The sequence below is a fragment of the Mesoplodon bidens genome (genome assembly GCF_964165515.1).
Source record: "Mesoplodon bidens genome assembly, chromosome: 2".
Classification (NCBI taxonomy): domain Eukaryota; kingdom Metazoa; phylum Chordata; class Mammalia; order Artiodactyla; family Ziphiidae; genus Mesoplodon; species Mesoplodon bidens.
This window is the reverse complement of record NC_138177.1, coordinates 82,599,415-82,612,479: the sequence shown is the minus strand read 5'-3', so window position 1 is coordinate 82,612,479 and position 13,065 is coordinate 82,599,415. Positions and strand designations below refer to the sequence as shown.

The 13,065-nt window shown below is 45.5% G+C and overlaps 1 protein-coding gene and 1 pseudogene across 4 annotated transcripts in view; both read left to right on the top strand.

Annotated features, from left to right (window-relative positions):
- LOC308612461 (WW domain binding protein 1-like) lies at nt 1–1,387 on the top strand (annotated as a pseudogene). The gene has a single exon. The product of its transcript is annotated as a WW domain binding protein 1-like (transcript).
- An 8,471-nt stretch (nt 1,388–9,858) lies between these two features.
- The window catches only part of TTF2 (transcription termination factor 2), a 42,570-nt gene continuing 39,363 nt past the window's right edge, over nt 9,859–13,065 (top strand). For all 3 annotated transcript variants that reach the window (XM_081224320.1, XM_081224321.1, XM_081224319.1), the window contains exons 1-3: nt 9,859–9,932; nt 10,012–10,114; nt 12,446–12,532. In XM_081224320.1, the coding sequence (XP_081080446.1) occupies nt 9,905–9,932; nt 10,012–10,114; nt 12,446–12,532 (218 nt within the window). In that variant the 5' untranslated portion in view covers nt 9,859–9,904. The remainder of the gene's footprint in view (nt 9,933–10,011; nt 10,115–12,445; nt 12,533–13,065) is intronic.

Below are 13,065 nucleotides of genomic sequence, written 5' to 3'. Positions count from 1 at the left end.
ATGGAGAGGAGAAGGCTCCTGGGTGGCATGGCACACCTGCTCCCCCAGATGCTGCCCAGCCCCCTGTCAGCCAGGGCTGAACCCCCGCAGGATAAGGAAACCTGCGTGGGTCCCGACAATCAAAGCTACATCTGTGACATAGGACACTGCTATGGACAGTCTCAGTGCTGCAGCTACTACTATGAACTCTGGTGGTTCTGGCTCGTGTGGACCATCATCATCATCCTGAGCTGCTGCTGCGTGTGCCACCACCGCCGAGCCAAGCACCGCCTTCAGGCCCAACAGCGGCAACATGAAATCAACCTGATCGCCTCCCGGGAAGCCCACAATTACTCAGCGCTGCCATTTTATTTCAGGTTTTTGCCGAACTCTTTACTACCTCCTTATGAGGAAGTGGAACCGACCTCCGACTCCTCCCCCACCATACAGTGCCTTCCAGCTCCAGCAGCAGCTGCCTGCACAGTGTGGCCCTACAGGCGGCAGCCCCCCGGGCGCCGACCCCACCAGGGGCTCCAAGGGGGCTCAGAGCAGCCCCCCGTCCGGGCCCAGCAGCAGCAGCACGCGACCCCTGAGCATCGCTGACCCTGAGCCCTCCGACGTGCCAGCAGACCCAGCAGCCGCCAAAGCCCCCGAGATGGAGCCCAGCGGCTCTGTGGCCGGCCTGGGGGAGGTGGACCCTGGGGCCTTCCTGGACAAGGATTCCGAATGTAAGGAGGAGCTGCTGAAAGAGTACAGCTCCGAGCGGGGCGGCGCCCTCCCTGACAGCAAAGACAAGACGCCCGGCAGACGTCGCCGCTTCGCAGGTGACTCGGGCATCGAGGTGTGTGTGGTGCCACCGGGGCCACCATGATGACGACCTCAAAGAGTTCAACACGCTCCTCGACGATGCTCTGGACGGGCCCCTGGACTTCTGCGACAGCTGCCACGTGCCGCCCCCTGGCGACGAGGAGGAAGGGCTCTGCCAGCCCTCCGAGGAGCAGGCCCGGGAGCCTGGGCACCCCCACGTGCCGCGGCTGCCTGCCTGCCTGCTGCTGAACACCATCAACGAGCAGGACTCCCCAGACTCCCAGAGCAGCAGCTCCCCAAGCTAGAGCAGGCCCTGCCTGCGCCCGAGAACTTGGCGACGCAACCAGGGTAGGGGAGAACCGTGAGAGAAGCATTAAGTGACTGTGTTCCTTTTTTTTTTTCCTTTCCCCTCTGCTCCTGCGTTTTCCTGCATCTCCAGGTACAGTTTGGGGTGTGGGTGCCTCGCCCCCCATAGATACAGTGTCACGGAGGGCCGAGAAGTTGTCCTGTGACTCATTCCTCATACCCCACCCCGTCCCCCTTTACCTCTTTTCAAGTCACGTGTCACTACCTGCTTGGGTCAGAGAGATGGGCGTCTCAGAAGCCCCCAAGGAGGGGATGAGACTGTGCCCTGAGGTGACTGTTGGTGATGGAGTGGATTCATGTTCTGGTGCGAGTTGTTGAGAACCTCGCCGCGTCTCAGTCTGAGAGGTGGCAGGTCTCAGCCCTGGATGAAGCCCCCAGAGGCCTGGGGATTGTCGCTTCTCGCTGCCAGTGTCTCCGGAGCCGGAGTTGGGCCCTTCCTGTGGGAGGATGAGAGCTGACAGGCGGTTTCGTGGTGGGTTGGTAAAGGGCTTGTTCTCTCAAATTTCAGGTGATGAGATCAAAGTGGCACGATGAATCCTGGAGGGGCCCCTTCCCAGCAGGTCCTGGCTGGCCACGGACTGGTTCAGTGTGGAAGATTACACCTGCCTTCTCTTTATTTTCTTTTTAAAAAAACAACAACAACAAAAGCGAGCTGAAAATAAGAACTTGACCAGTGGGCAGGCAAGAATTCTGTTTTAGAAAAGGAAAATTTGTGGCTTTTTCCCAACTTGGCCTTCAAAGAGTCCTGGCTACAGTTGAGCCAGAAAGAGATGTTTTGTGTGCAGGCTTGGCTGGGGGCTATCTCTGGAACTTCTGCGGGTGAGCAGGAGGCCCTGCGCTGTGGCAGTGGATAGAGGTGCAGCTTACCGCATCTCTGCCCTTAGATCTGTGCCCACAGGTGACCAGTACCCTCCCCCATCCCAAGCACACGTCTGCCGGCCTTCATGTCTCATCGTTCTCTACGAACAAATGAGGAAGCTGTGGGTCCTGAGAAAGGGCCGTCCCGCAGCCTGACTCTCACACAGTATTTTCTCTTGATTCTGAATAAGCTGTTTTGTTTATTTGTTTGTTTTCTCAGACTGACCATTTAGAAAAAAATGCCTTGGTTATCTGTGGTTTTCATGCCCTTTCCCTGCTCCGTGCCCCCTTGAGTGGGGCAACTAATTTTTGTAGCCTATGTAAAGTGTCTAAGTGGCCCAGGTAGGAGGGTGAAGGCAGCCACCCTGAAGGACCACAGGATCCTTATTACTGTAGTTTGGCTTCAAAAACCAGTTGAGCTTTGACAGGAATAATCTGAATGGAGAAAGCCAACTGCTGAAACTAACATTCCCTGTCCAGCCCTGTTCATATGAAGAGTTTGGTTCTTCCCCCACTGTTGAACGATGATGTTCAGACTAGGCATTGATATTATGGTAAGAAAGGAAGGTATATATGAATACACATGTATATATGTGTATGTGTGTATATATGTATACACACACACACACAAAATAGACAAATCCAAGGCTGTGAGGTGAATGAGTGTCTGAGTTTGGAGTCCACAAAACCAAAATCCACATTGCAGTCCGTATACAGTGACTTTTTGGATAACCTGTGTGTGTCTGTCTGTTGTGTGTGAGCCCACAGCCCTGTTTTCCTGTGACTACACTTTGAACAGCAGCCACTCTGCTCACGTTACCCACGCGTTTGGAGCAGGAGCAGCCCTCTCAAGGTAATTTCTTTTACGCATTTACTGTTTGCTGAGCAAATGTCTGTGCACTTGGGTGTACTCAGCAGCACTGTCGGCGGCAGTCCCCACGTTTGCCAGAGATACTGTGCTCCAAGTAGAGGTTTTACTCTACCCATCACTGCAATTTGCACATTGCTCTGTGGAGACTCGGAGGCCTGTGTTCTGCTCCCTGTAAACGGAAACGTGCTCTGAGCCTGTCTGCCTCCCTCGGCTGCTCCTGGCCCTCGGCCTCAGCCCCCGGGGGTGTCCACAACAGCTCCGGACAGCAGGCCAGGGTGGAACCTCAGACAGAAGATGGATTGGATCTTTAGTGTCCAGCTTGGACTGGCGGTGGCCCAGATGTCAGCCCTGCCCAGAATTGCCAGGAGAGTTTGGTGGCCACCAGAGTGTCATAGGGCTTACCTCCCTCTGCTGAGGTCCAGCGCGTGGCCGATGTGTGGCAAGAGTGGCCAGGAGTGTGCCACAGCCCTCAGATGCCTTTCCTGCCACTTTTTTTTTTGTTTTTTGTTTTTATCCCAAACAACTCACTGAAGTGTCTCAAAGGAGATCAAGTTTTACCAAAATGAACCCTTTTTGAGTTAACTGGTTGAAGGGATGGATTCTGGCCCTCTCAGGAGTCCTTCTCCAGTCAGAGTGGGGACCTGGTCCACGTGTTTACTGTTGGTTTTACTGCAGCATCCAATGCGAAAGGCATGAGAAGAAAATGCAGCTGGTGGAGCTGGGTTCAAGTCCAGAGTCACAGTCTGGCTCCTGCTACATGAGGCTGCCTGTATGACGAAAGATGGAAGTAAGGAGCTGAAGGACTCGGGAGGGGGCCGGGGAGATTTGAGGGAGTCTTGTGTTCCAGGTGAACGAGAAGAAAGGGGTTGGTCGAGGGTTTGCTGCTACAGTCGGAAGATTTGCAAATGCTAACACATTCCCCTGTGAGGCACATCACCTTTTGTCAGTTATTGCGAATATGTGTATTTTAAGCAATAAGATTCAGCTGGTCAGACTTTTCTGTGCGGTCTTGGTGATGCATTTCCTGTGCTGTGGTTGTTCTGAAGACAGGGTGGCTCTAACCACTGTGAGAAGCCCAAATAAAATCGATCCCCGAAAAAAAGAAAAAAGAAGCAGACTCACAGATATAGAGAACAAACTAAGAGTTACCAGTGGAAAGAGGGAAGGGGGGAGGGGCAATATAGGGGTAGGGGAGTAAGAGGTACAAACTATTAGGTATAAAATAAGCTACAAGGATATATTGTACAACACGGGGAATATAGCCAATATTTTATAATTACTATAAATAGAGTATAACCTTTAAAAATTGTGAATCACTATATTGTACACCTGTAATCTGTATAATATTATTATACATCAACTATACTTCAATTAAAAAGAGTTAATAGGGGCTTCCCTGGTGGCGCAGTGGTTGGGAATCCGCCTGCCAATGCAGGAGACACGGGTTCGTGCCCCGGTTCGGGAAGATCCCACATGCCGTGGAGCGGCTGGGCCCGTGGGCCACGGCTGCTGAGCCTGAGCGTCTGGAACCTGTGCTCTGCAGCGGGAGAGGCCGCGACGGTGAGAGGCCCGTGCAAAAAAAAAAAAAAAAAAAAAAGAGTTAATACTTTGTTGTTAAAAACATTTTTCAAAGGACTATAATTATAGTATATATGCAATTCTATTACTTAACATTCTACAAACATTAACATTATACATTAATATTTCTTTGATCTCCTTGAGTTAATAACAATTAATGTCAATTTTGCTTGGGTTTTAGTTTTAAGTTTCATACAGACCTTTAAAGGAAAAAGCCTTTCAAGACCATCATAAAAGAGGAAGATGGTGGCTAATAAGCACATGAAGAGGAGCTCAACATCAATAGTCATTAGGAAATGCACATTAAAACAAGCTGAGGTATCACTTCACAGCTGCTAGAATGTCTATAATAAAAAAGACAGACAATAACAAGTGTTGGTAAGGATGTGGAGAACCTGGAACCTTTATATGTTGCTCTTGGGAATGTAAAATGGTACAGTCACTTTGGAAAACAGCTGGTAACTCCTTTAAAATGTACACATAAACTTACCACCTGACCAGCAATTCCTCTTAAGGTATCTATCCAAGAGAAATGAAAAAAAAAAAGTCTATATAAAACCTTGTTAATATTCATAACAACATGATTCCTAATAAACCCCAAGGGAAAACAATCCAAATATAATGGAATACCATTCAGCAATAAAATGATTGAAACACTGACACACACTACAACAACCTCAAAACATTATGCTAAATGAAAGGGGGCAGAGGCAATGGACTACATATTGCATACTCCATTTATAAGAAATGTCCCAAAAGACATACTTATAAATACAGAAAGCAGATCAGTGGTGGCCTTGGTGCTGGGGGTGTTAGTGGGAACTGACTACATACAGATTTGAGGGAAGTTTTGGGGGGTGATGGAAATGTTCTAAAACTAGATTGTGGTGATGGTTGCACAACTTTATAAATTTACTAAAAAAGTATTGAATCGTACACTTACCAAAAAAGAAAAGTGGATGAAGGAGGGCCTGATTTGAACCATTTTGGGGATAATATTTCAAGACCAGTGACATTTGGAATGTAATACAAAATATGGTACAACAAAAGAATTTGTAAAATCTCTTCACTTTCCCAATTATAACCAGATTTGTCTTTCCTATATTCTCATCCTGACTGTGCCTTTATCAAAGTTTAAAATGGTCATATATTTGAAAGGCACAAAATAAAATGAAATCGAATTACCGTTACATATCGTTAAATAAAAAGAATGAAAACAGCAGAAAAGGTGGACCTTGTGTTTGGCTTTTATGTTAATATGCTGCTACCTAGTGACCATTTATAAAATGGCAGGACTTGGTTTTTTTTTTTTTTTTTTTTGTCTTGGATTTGTTGAGCCACATCTGTATAACAGAAATATCTGAATGCTTGGCTATTTGTAGGTTAAATATCTAAATGAATCACTGAATAATTTATGCTTCCTAAAAATACTGTGGTGGCAGGAACTGGATTGGGAGTCCCCCCAAAACAGCTTCCAGTCCCTGATCTGTCCAGTGTCAGCTTTCTGACTTTGAGCCAGGAATAGATTAATCTTCTGGTTCCAAAGTTCAAGGAGAGGCTCTGTAAGGAAGTGGCTAATAGCATGGCCTTGGGGCAAGCTCCTTAACTACTCTAAACTTTGGTGTCCTATTTTTAAAAATGGGGATAGAGGAATACCCACTTTCAGGGTACCTGTGAGAACTACATGTAAGAATGCGTGTAAAAGCACTTATCTCAAAAGATACTTCAGAAGTTAGGCTACAGTGATGTTTCCCTATAGTAATAATGTGCCTCATGGGGACAAAAGATCCTTTATCTACTGTTTAAAATTAGTTACCACTCCCCACCCCAAAGCAATGAGCAAAAACCCAGAAGGATATAAATTCAAAATATACTTAGATTATCAGCTAATTGGAAAAACATATTTGGACAATTTCATTTTTTAAAATAATGAGTAAAGGTAAAGGTTGCATAGAACTTGGAATTTTACAAATAACTTGAAATTTGGACTTGCTGATTATTTTAAAACAATCCAGACAGTGACAGGGATGTCAAGGGGTGACTTCTACCTGGTACTCTCACCACCAGTATCTTATGGATGCCTGTCATGTTTAATATATGCCAGCCAGCACAATTCTGACCAGATAAAATACAACTGTTTCATTTCCGCAAGAATTAAAATGAGTGTTTGCTCCACTCTGGATTTTATTCCACAAGTCAGTGAACCATTCTGCTTAAGGATTAATACCATCTAAAACTAAAGGGTTTCTACTATTTACTCCTTCATCCATTAATTTCCTTAGGATGTCAAAACATCTAGGTGATTGATCTTAGGTTTTATTTTCCATGCAGATGTTTTGGCATTGCTTATACAGTGTATCTTTGTCTTTAACACCTTTATTGAAGGATAATTTAGACACCATAGAATTCACCTATTTAAAGTGTACAGTGCCCTGAGTCTTAGGAAATGTATATAGTTGTGCAGCCATTACTACGATCCAGTTTTAGAATAGTTCCATCACATACTTTACGTTTGACCAGCCCCATACAGAAAGAATTTATTGGCTCATTAACCTGTGGATTTAAACTATCTAGCTCTAGGACCTAGCCTAGCCATTCATTCTGAATCAATCAAGTTTTAAAGAAAAACAAACTCAAAGTCTCAACTTTACTCAAAATAGGGGTCCATAAAGCACATCGTGTCCAAAGGGCTCTCCAAGAGTCTACAGGCTAATTACGGATATAAATTAAAAATAAGTAAATATATACATACTAATGTATGTATTTTGAAAAGTGTATATTGTATAATTCACTATAGTTTATGCCAATATTATGGCCACCTTTCACAAAAAAACTTGTTTGTATTTTCACTCTTATAAATATGATTAAGTGGGACAAACTGTCCAGAGCTTAAACATTTTGTTCTAGCATATCCCAAATTTATGGGATAAATATTTCCCCTTTCTGTGATTTGGCTGTGCACACTTTCATGGGGTTGAACCTGATACTGGCTTGAATACTTGCAGAGGAAGAGCTTCTTCCTCAATGGGATATTTAAGAGGCCCCAATTTTGTCTTATTTGTTTCAAAAAGACATTATTCAAGAAATGATTAAATTATCATGCCCCTTTTCCTGCAAATCCAGTATTCATGGTCCTCTTAATACAGCATCTATTAAAAATGTGCATAAAAACTCTCAATGCAAGAATACAATCTGGGAATAATGAAAATGCCTCTATTTATTTGTTTTTTGCTCCTTTCCTGTCTCTACGTTTATCTATAGGTGTTTCAGAAGGGATAGTTATGTATAAACTAACTCCACGTTGCTTCCAGACACATCTTTATCTAGTCCTACAGAGTTTACTGCTAACTCCACTCATCTTGACATTTAAATACTATTTTACATTGTTATTTAAGTGTTCAATGTGTGCTAGTTCTGTCTCCTCCAAATATTGGGCAAGATCTTTGTGGTTAGAATAGTCATCTTAGGGCTTCCCTGGTGGCGCAGTGGTTGAGAGTCCGCCTGCTGATGCAGAGGACGCAGGTTCGTGCCCCGGTCCGGGAGGATCCCACGTGCCGCGGAGCCGCTGGGCCCGTGAGCCATGGCCGCTGAGCCTGCGCGTTCGGAGCCTGTGCTCCACAACGGGAGAGGCCACAACAGTGAGAGGCCCGCGTACCGAAAAAAAAAAAAAAGTCATCTTAAACTTTGTGTATGAATAAGTGAATTGTATATTTCTCAAGCACGTGGTCCACATCAGGCACACAAAAAGCTATTTAATAAGGACTCATTTAATTAATAAATGATACCTTGGGGCTTCCCTGGTGGCGCAGTGGTTAAGAATCCGCCTGCCAGTGCAGGGGACATGGGTTCGATCCCTGGTCCGAGAACATTCCACATGCCACGGAGCAACTAAGCCCATGCGCCACAACTACTGAGCCTGCGCTTCTAGAGCCCGTGCTCCGCAACAAGAGACGCCAAGAGAAGCCATCGTAATGAGAAGCTGGCGCACCACAACGAAGAGTAGCCCCCGCTTGCCGAAACTAGAGAAAGCCCGAGTGGAGCAACGAAGCCTCAACGCAGCCATAAATAAATAAATAAAATCTATTTTAAAAAATATAAATGATACCTCAGGTTTGTCTCCCCTCCTCTGGAACCCCTAGGACATTTACATTTATCATATAGCCCAGATTTCCTAGAATTTGCAGATTTCCTGTCCTACGGTCTCCATAAGTACAGTTGCACACGCCATGTGTCTGGACATATGGTCCTCAGTAGTTGTAAGACGAAGCCATCTTTCTTGCAATAAGTCTCTGATTTCTATTCCTCCCTTTTTGTTGACTAAGAGATCTGATTACGATTTCAAATAGTCCCTTTTCTTTTAACTTCACCCTCGATTTTTAATATTACAAAAAGCATACTAGTAGAAAAAGTCTGACAATACAAAGTGTGCAAAATAAAACTCCCTTTCACCAAAGGCAATCTATTTCTCTTGTTGTTTCCACTTTGACTTTTCTAACTCAGGTCTCCTACAGTGAGCGCCTAGAGAACATTCAGTACACAGAGGAGGCAGCTGCGCTGTCCCCTGGGCACCCGTCGGCAGACGGCCCACTCGCTAATTCTCTGACCTCGGGTGAGTCACTCAACCTTCTATGAGTGTCGGGGGTCCTTAAAATGCTGCCCATGTCACCAGGTTGTCAAGAGAGATAAGTATGGGTTAGCGCTTTGTGTTGTGTAGCCCTAGTCTTTATGCCTGCTTTATGATAGATTTGCCAGTTCACCCCGCAGCTTTCAAGGACGCCCCATCGGCCCTCACTCGCGCCCCGCCCCTCGCCCCTAAATTGCAAATCCAGTGCCTCCTCCTGCGGTGGCCGCTTCTCAGGGACTCCTCCCCTCCCCAGTGACCCCTCGCGGAGGCAGAGCGCCCACTAGCGCCAGGCCTCGGCTCGCAGATGACCGCGAAGCTCCAGGCGCTCTTGGTCTCCGGGAGAAGGCAGCTTTCTTTGCAGAGGAGTTTGTAACGTCTGCTTCCTCTAGGGCCGCCTCTAGATCTGAAATGAATATACGCTAGAGTCGCCCCGCTCACAGTCCCGTTCTTTCGTCTTCCAGGACCTGCAAAACAAAGCTTCCCTCGGCCCGGAAGCCCTGCCAGCCCCCAAGCCTCCGTCTAGCACCAGCCACGCCCCACCAGCCAGACCAGGTTCCCCCCTCCGCCCCCTCGCCTCATTTTTTATTTCTGCGCGCCGCGAGCCTAGGGCGTCTGTGATTGATTGGGGGTGAGCACACTTCCCGTCTGATTGACTGATAGTAGCTAGGGTGGGTGGGGCTAAGGCCGCGGCGGTGAATTATGGGGGTTAAGACTACAGGAGGTGGGTGACGATTGGTTCCTGAATGAGGAGGGCGGAGTAAAAGGCGGAAGCAGGCGTTGGGGGTGGGGGTGGTTTCGGGGAAGAGGAAAAAAGCAGTGGGATGGAAGTAGTTAGGTGTCAGCAGCACGGTAGGAGGTCAGGGTGCTAGGGTCCTTCGGGGTCGGTTAACCTAGCGTGGCGTAATCATTGTCGACCTTCTCTCCTCAGGGACCTTATGTTTTCTGAAGACCGGCGTCCGAGATGGCCCGAATAAAGGAAAGAGCTTCTACGTGTGCCGGGCGGACACATGCAGCTTCGTGCGGGCCACCGAGTAGGTCTCGAGCTGGGCACGATTCCCTGCGACTGCGCGTGGCCTCCCAGGAGGAGTCTCCGGCTCCCCGCTTCCCACAAGGACGAGGAGAGCTGGGACCCCTGGTCTGCGGAGCCAGGGCCCTTTAAGTAGTTGGTAATCCCAGGAAAGCGTGGCATGTTAGGGACACGCTCCGCCACTGCTTCCTGTGTGACCCAAGGCTGGTTACTTTCCCTCTCTGGGCCGCCAGTTCCCTCACTTATTACATGGAGGATTGGCTACATCTGGATCCTTCTGGTCCTTTTCAGTTCTGGATTTCTGTTCACCTGTCAGGCCTTGACCCTCCCTTCTCCTGCTTGAACTTTACCCCCTTCCCATTTAAGTGAGGCATACAGGCATAGCAGAAATTAACTGGCGCCAGCTTTGCACTAGTTTTAGGCCGAACTGGTTTTTACTTGTTTTAAAATTTTTATTTATTTATTTATTTTTGTTTGCATTGGGTCCTCGTTGCCGCACGCGGGCTTTCTCTAGTTGTGGAGAACGGGGGCTACTCTTCGTTGCAGTGCGCAGGCTTCTCATTGCGGTGGCTTCTCTTGTTGAGCACAGGCTCTAGGCACGTGGGCTTCAGTAGTTGTGGTGCATAGGCTCAGTAGTTGTGGCACATAGGCTCAGTAGTTGTGGCTTGCAGGCTCTGGAGCACAGGCTCAGTAGTTGTGGCACATGGGCTTAGTTACTCCGCAGGATGTGGGATCTTGGAGGACTAGGGCTCGAACCGGTGTCCCCTGCATTGGCAGGCGGATTCTTAACCACTGCGCCACCAGGGAGGCCCTCCAACTGGTTTTTAAATGTTTGAAGTTAAAACACTCTGGTAGTCAGATTAACAGCCCCCTTTAAAAATAGTATTCTCTGCATTTAAGTGGTGAGATTGATATTCCGAAGAAACAAATTACTTTAGGGGTTAAAGCTGAAAGAAACATCAGAAATCTGATTCAGCAGTCTAGTGTTGTACAAAGGTGAAAGCTGAGACCCAGAAATATTAAGCATCTTCTTTGAAGTGAGGAAAGTTAATACTGTTCTCATAAAGTGTTGTGGATGCTCTCACGGTACCAAGTGTCCACAGTTGCTATGTGAAATTTTAAACTGTCACATTATGCAGTTTTCTTGCTTCCTACTTAACTTGGTTTAGAAAAGGTATTTTTCTACATACGTAAGGCACATCATGGATATCAATACTAGAAAATAAAGTATTGTTTCAACACATACATTAACTTTTCATGTTTCCCCCAAATGATGTAGGTGATTTGTTTTTTTGTTATGCTTTGAAACTAAGTGGAAGATTTTTGCCCTTTTTCAGATTTAGAAAATACATTTTGAGAGAAAATATTTTCTTAGCCTTCTAATAAATGTTTACGTTCGAAAGAAATTACTGGAATCTCATTTAATTAAATACAAAGTGACTCTATTTAAATCAGTGTTAAATCTTAAGATAGAAGGGACCAAACAAAAATACTCAAGCTATCAACACCGTATCATTATGGCAGAGTTTACTGTTTAATTTCTGGTATCTATATGGAGCTTCTTAGGTTCAGTACCTAGCTCAAGTTTCATGAGACGTCAAATCACATTCAGATTCGTAGGAGTTAAACATTAATAGAAGCATAAGATTTGGTTTGACGTGAAGAGAAAAATGCCCTTATATAGCTTACCATTTATAAGCACGTATTACTACACAAACTAGTACAATAATATTTGACATGAAGACGGTTATTTGATAAATTTGGCCTCTTTGGAATGTCTAGTAACCAGAATATAAACAAAAAGACAAAGAAAATGCCACAGGTCATGTGAGACTACTTTAGATCTTCACTCTCAAATGTTATACATAAATTCTTTCATAGTAAGCAGTTGGAAGGGGGGAGTTGAACTTATGCCAACCAAGCATGAAGCAAATCAGTAGAGTGTGTTTTCAGAGTTGGCGTGTGAACAACACTGAGTGACAGCTAACAGGTTATCAGGAAAAAGGATGATGGAAGAACCTGGGGAAAATTCACAGCTTGGAGGTATCGCAGTATAGTGGTCACATAGCACGGTATTGTTTTAAACTTGAGTCCTCAGGAAAAAGATAGGTATATTTACTGTCATGTTTTATTTGGGGGCATGAGAAAAGATGAAAGCTGTGGGCCCTTTCCCCAGAGGAATGCACATAGACATAAAAGTGTGTGGGATTTACAAACCCAGTAGAGGTCATACATGGACCCTTAAGTTTAAAACCCATATTCTGGATTTAATTTTAGGATACTGACCTCTATTCTTTGCCTCCTAAAACAAAATTTCATTTTTTTTTCTCTCTAGCATTCCTGTTTCTCATTGTTTATTGCATGAGGACTTTGCGGTAGAGCTTCAGGGTCTGTTTCTATCACAGGGCAAGAAAGAATACAGGTAAGTGTCCAAAAGGAACAGCTAAGTGTATTTGTTTTTGTTTTTGTTTTGCTTGGCCTGGTGGGGTTACAGTCAGGTGTTTTCCTAGGGTTGACTATTCTTTAAAAGTCATTAAAAAACAAACGGTATTTCTATATATATTGAATATCTTTTGGGCCGTCACTTCCTAACTTCTGAGCTACTGGTTAATGTGAGAAACCTGACTTCCGGTTAATTTCTGGATAAACTGCTCTACCTCCCTCCCTCTCCAGCTCTCAAGTAGCCAATTTAACATCAGCCCACCAATGGTCATTAACTTGTACTAACTCGTCAACTTTCTCATTCTGGTAGTACAACGAGGTAATGTATAAGAATGTCTAATGTATGTTAAGTACTCAATAAATGCTAGTTTCCCTTTTATGGGAACTCAGAGAAAGGGCAGAGAAGTCTATATAGGTGGCACATATTTGTCATGAGTATTGAAAAATAAGTAGGAATTCGCTAGGGGCAAAAAAGAGGTCATATTTAACAGATCAGTATCCTGCATTAGTGTA